At 41.2% G+C, this 6,125-nt stretch overlaps 1 protein-coding gene across 1 annotated transcript; it reads left to right on the top strand.

Annotated features, from left to right (window-relative positions):
- Nucleotides 1–4,769: 4,769 nt before the first annotated feature.
- LOC308461491 (olfactory receptor 14A16-like) lies at nt 4,770–5,744 on the top strand (the record flags this gene model as incomplete). The annotated part of the gene is made up of 1 exon (XM_080978486.1): nt 4,770–5,744. One exon carries the CDS (start codon nt 4,770–4,772, stop codon nt 5,742–5,744), a length of 975 nt encoding a protein of 324 aa, XP_080834612.1.
- Nucleotides 5,745–6,125: the final 381 nt, after the last annotated feature.

Raw genomic sequence — 6,125 nt, 5'->3', positions numbered from 1 at the left:
TGTGTTTCTCATCTGCCATGGCATATAACAAAGACATTTTGAATAGATGCAGCAAGCTTTGTTTACCACTAGCAACCTAATCTTAGCATGTAATTGTGTCATACAGGGACTTCTCCCTAGCCACAACGAAGTGTATATTTCACATACTTCTGTATAAAACAGAGCAAATGCTCAGTTAAAGCTTAAGTCATTGTTTAAAGCATTGGTGTTCATTCAGTGTAGTAATGAACAGGTTAAATTAATTTTATTTGTCTCCTTTGCTAAAACTTAAGTTGGCTGTAAAACGTATCCTTGGAAGGCTGGAGGCCCCCCCCCTCCTCCTCCTTCATTGAATTTTTATACTGCCCTAGACCTGGCGGTCTTACAGGAAAAAAATCACAACAAATATTAGCTATCCCGATCAAGGTGAGGTAAAATCTTTATGTCTGTGCAGCAATAGAAATAAGATTGGTAAGGCAGGCTGAGGATTGACCAAGTAGCCCCCCTTCTGGATTAACCCAACAGCTGAGCAGTGGTGTGGGTGTGGATAAAAGCCATTTGCATAGCATCACCCACATGCTGCAGGATTGCCATTCAGCTCAACTGGTGATAATAATAATAATAATAATAATAATTTATTATTTATACCCCGCCCATCTGGCTGGATTTCCCCAGCCACTCTGGGCGGCTTCCAAAAGAATATTAAAATACTGTGATACATCAAACATTAAAAGCTTCCCTAAACAGGGCTGCCTTCAGATGTCTTCTAAAAGTCTGGTAGTTGTTGTTCTCTTTGACATCTGGTGGGAGGGCGTTCCACAAGGAGGGCGCCACTACCGAGAAGGCCCCCTGCCTGGTTCCCTGTAACTTGGTTTCTCGCAGTGAGGGAACCGCCAGAAGGCCATCGGTGCTGGACCTCAGTGTCCGGGTAGAACGATGGAGGTGGAGATGCTCCTTCAGGTATACTGGACCGAGGCCGTTTAGGGCTTTAAAGGTCAGCACCAACACTTTGAATTGTGCTCGGAAATGTACTGGGAGCCAATGTAGGTCTTTCAAGACCGGTGTTATATGGTCTCGGCGGCCGCTCCCAGTCACCAGTCTGGCTGCTGCATTCTGGATTAGTTGTAGTTTCCGGGTCACCTTCAAAGGTAGCCCCACGTAGAGCACATTGCAGTAGTCCAAGCGGGAGATAACCAGAGCATGCACCACTCTGGCGAGGCAGTCCGCGGGCAGATAGGGTCTCAGCCTACGTACCAGATGGAGCTGGTACACAGCTGCCCTGGACACGGATTTAACCTGTGCCTCCATGGACAGCTGTGAGTCCGAAATGACTCCCAGGCTGCGCACCTGATGAGCAAAGGGTTTGATCCTGAGATGTGGGTGATGATCTACAAGTGGTTTTCAAGGTGCTTATGAAGCATCGCTCCCCCAGCTAAATACCAGTTGACAATTTGGGGGTGGAGATGATGTGCTGCAAGCAACTTTCCTTTAGATGGTGATATATCAAATGGTGTATGAGAATTCTCAACTTTTACCAGATCTTGTAAAGCTATGCAGATAATATTCAAGGGAGGATCTAAAGAAAAATGTATGGGAAACTGGAGATTGAAAAAGGTAGTCTATGAGTATCATCATACACACACACACACACACACACACACACACACACACACACCCCATATACATGCCATATAGATACCATATATATAACTCATACACTATATATATCCTGTGTGATTCCTGCTAGCACACACACTTGGGCTCTTTCTCCTTCCACCTGCCCCTCTCAAGCCCTCCAAATTTGACTCTCGGTTGGGTTAGAAGAACCCTCCAAATAGTATGTAGGAGAGAAGGGGAATTGTTTCATCAGTAAGCTTCTTTACTGATGGGACATTCACAATATCACAATGTTAATTACTACTCAGATATAAAAACAATTCCAAATCCAATACCTACTGGGATAAAAATCTGCACTCAGAAGGATTTTTGAAATATTAAAGTTTTCAACAGGCATTAGAAACATTATAGAGATGGTAGTTCTCTGATGTGTAATGGGGGAGGGGCCCTTCCTGATTAATAGAGGCTTGCTGGGATTTTACCAAGTATCTGTGCTTGATTAGAAATTAAGAGAAGTTGTGATATGCATGACTGACATCAGCTTGGCAGCAGGCTCCCCTCCCCACATACTCCCAGAACCAGGAGAGGGGGAGCAAAGGCAGGCCACATGCAGGTGCAGCCTCCAATTGTTTTCAAAAAGCCCTGGAGAGAAGAAGACACAGACAGCTGTGGGGAGGCACGAACTTTCAGTGTGGACAACAGATTTCATGTAGTCAGAACTACTGATTTCATGGAGTCAGTCATGAGCTGCTGTGGTCATTAGGCATGAAACTCAGATCTGTCTCACTAATAAAGAGATAACGCCAGCTTGAACTGTGTGATTTATTGACCAGCTTGCCTTGCGACCCAAGGCTTTATGTGGTGCTGCTCATCATTAACACTGGCAATTAGAGGTTTCCATGCCAGAAGAATTGCATGCAAATGAATACATTTGCGAAAACTGTGGTGGAATGATTAGTTCCCCTCTTAGTGTCGTTATTCTCATGCTACCCTAAACAAACAGGCTTTCCTAATCAAATTAGCAAAACTGACCAAAATATATTATTGTTTCTGTACAACCCTAATGCTGAGATGTGTTGAATTCCCATGAGAACTAATCTCTAGGAAGACAGAAGATATATTAATAAATTTCTTCCCCATGTTGATAAATGTTTATTGTCCTATTAGATACCAATGTAAGTGTATTCTTATAAAATAGCACGTTTGGCTGGAGTGGCATTTAGTCATTTAATTGCACTGGAGAAGTAAAAGAATATGAAGAAAAATAGTAAGATACTTTCTTTGAATTTTCTGAATGAAAGAAATGAACTGGTCACCCTCCCTTCGTCATCTCTATCTGTTATATTCTCTCCTGCGCCAATAGTCACTCTCTCCTGGAACTCTCTACCTCTGTTCACGAATCTGGCATAATACAAGGTACATCAACATGTGCTGCATCTATTTTCTGGATATTTTCAGATGTTTTCATACTAGGAAGTGAATTGCAACTTTAATTGAATTAATTTGCTGTAGATTTCTAATGCAGAGGTCTACAGTCGGCAATGGGACTAGTCACTGATATTGAATGTAAATTCACATTTAAATTGAATATCCATTTTTCTCATCTGGGAAAATATCTGAGGAGTTTTAAAAACAGGATTTTTACTTTTTTTTATTTCTTAAAACCCTGGTGATGTTGAGCCCGGTCAAATACTTAGGGCAAAGGTTTTGTATATCCTGGGCAAATATTAACTAAAATAATACTGTGACTGTCTGGATGATTTTGTGGCAATTGTGGTGCAGCTTCACATTATACTTTGTGAAGCCTAAATTCCTTTTTTTCTTTAGGACTTTATTTTCATTTCGTCCTAGCTGATGTTTATATGATGTGTATTTTACTATATTTTCTCTCTCTTACTTTTGAATTGTAACTGTCACGTTATTTTTTTCTTTGGACTGGTTACAAGTCCAAACTTCCCTCTGCCCATATCACCCGTCATATTTCTACCACTGTTCATCTGCAGCCATTTTTTGGACGCCAATTTCTTTCCTATTCTTTCAAAATCTTCCATCCAGTGGAAAGGAGGCAACCATTGTCACATAGGAAAGTGCCTCGTGCTGAGTCAGACCACTGATACCTCTACCTCAGCATTGCCAGTGGTGGAGCATCCATGTTGTATACTGAAGATCCCAAGCATCTTCAGCTAGGGCAGGTGGGAAATAATGTCTGAATGTCTTTCATTGTAGTCAAAACTGAGCTACATGGACCACTGGTTTTGACCCAGTATAAACTGGCTACCTATGTTGTTATGTACACCAGCCTCCCTGAACCTGCTGCCCTCCTTAGGTTTCGGACTACAATTCCTTTGACCCAGGCAGCACAGCCAGTGCTTACGAAGTTCTAGTCCAAAATATCTGAAGGGCACCAGGCTGGGGAAAGGTGGGCTACCCTGATTGGCAGCAGCTCCACAGGATGTCAGGCAGTGGTCTTTCTTAGTCCTCCTTGGAGATCCCAGATGCTGACCTGTGGAAACATGTGCTCTTTCCCTAAGTTGGGACCTTTCCCATTAAATTAGAAGCTTACTGTAGTTTTACCAAGCATCTGTCCCTGATGAGAAATCAAGAGAAACAAAGGAATAGTAAAAGCCCTCCTTAGTAATTAGCCAGATGTTAAAGATGATGACTATTGACTATGATGAGTAAGCTCATGTCAGATTCACCCTGTCATCATGGTTTCTAATAAATTATGAAATGGCCTTTTGCCTTCTAAAATTGAGCTATGGCATTATATTAGGGGGGCCAGAATATCAGGCTAGTATTGACTGGAATTTGACAACGTTATTGTGCATGTATCTGATACACATTCAAAAGATTCCGTCAGCAGAAAGTGGGATATTTGGCACCTAACTCCTTTAAATAGTCAAGCTCTTAAGGGAAATAGTGAATCAGTGGTATGAACAAACAATAATGACCTTGCAAACATAATTGCGTTGCTAATAATAATAGCACTAGTATCCACAGCCATCATCATCATTTTCGGGCTCATTCCCCTCCCCCCCCCAAAAAAAAAATTACTGACTCCTTCAGAACGTTGCTGCCTGCTACAATAACTAAACATCATCATCAGCAACAAAAACTTAAATGAGAGGGGTAACCGTCTCAACAGCGGTATTTCTGCTTCCTTCCACAGCAACATGAATGTGAAGAAGCAGAGCATGGATAATCAATCATCTTTTTCAGAATTTCTCCTCCTAGAATTCTCAGAAGTTCGGGAACTGCAAATTCTACATTCCGTTATATTCCTGGTATTGTACTTGGCAACTGTCACAGGGAATCTTCTCATCATCTCTGCAGTAGCCTTTGACCACCACCTGCACACCCCCATGTACTTCTTCCTGCTGAACTTGGCCATGCAGGACCTGGGACAAGTTTCAGTCATTAATCCCAAATCCATGCTCAATTCCCTCATGAATACCAGGTACATTTCCTACTCTGGGTGTGTTGCACAAGTACTATTGTTCATGTCATTTATGGCATCTGATTTCTTTCTTCTCACAGTCATGGCATATGATCGGTATGTTGCCATTTGCAAACCATTGCAGTATGGGATGCTGATGAATAGGCAAGCCTATATTCAAATGATTAGCAGTGTATGGATCAGCAGCTTTTTCTATGGAGTGTTACACACTGGAGGTACCTTTGCATCCCCCTTTTGTTCCAATGAAGTCAATCAATTTTTTTGTGAAATCCCGCAGTTACTTAAGCTGGCCTGCACTGATTTGTATCTAATGGAAATCGGAGTTCTTGTGTTAAGCGGTGTCATTGGAGTTGGCTGTTTTATCTTCATCATCATAACCTACGTGTACATCTTCAATGCCGTGCTGAAAATCCCCTCAACTGAAGGAAGGCGAAAGGCTTTCTCAACCTGCCTTCCCCATCTCATAGTTTATGCCCTATTTGTATTTACTGGATACTTTGCGTACTTCAAGCCTACCTCTAATACCTCACCATATCTAGATTTGGCATTTACAGTGATGTATTCCATGGTTCCACCCTTGATGAATCCAGTAATCTATAGCATGAGAAATAAGGAGATTAAAAACGCTCTATCAAAGCTACTGCGTTTGCCTCACTCCTCTATGAAAAACTTTTCCAGTCTTATTTTGTGAAGGATAATATCTGTATAGAGTATAACACTAATTATAGAAAACCTGAAATTCTATGAGGAAACTTTGAAGCAGCTGAATAGATTTAGCTTTGTTTTCTCAATTGATCTAGAAGGGGTACATTGCTTATATTGCAAATTGTGAAAATTGGTGTAGTGGTTAAAATATCCGTCTTTGCCCTGCAGCCCTCTGCAAACTTTTTTTTAATGATCTTTATTGGTTTTAGAGATTTTACAAATTTCACCATCATAATACATAATAAATACCTTATTCCTTTTAACCTTAATACTTTAACTCTAAACAAGTTTGTACTTCCCTCCTTCCCTCTTCTGGTTTCTCTATATTTTCTGTATATTTACGCATTTGTCATGTTTACATTCTGTG

The sequence above is a fragment of the Podarcis pityusensis genome (genome assembly GCF_964106645.2).
Source record: "Podarcis pityusensis genome assembly, chromosome: 13".
NCBI classification, from domain to species: domain Eukaryota; kingdom Metazoa; phylum Chordata; class Lepidosauria; order Squamata; family Lacertidae; genus Podarcis; species Podarcis pityusensis.
This window is presented reverse-complemented; position numbering and strand designations above follow the sequence as displayed.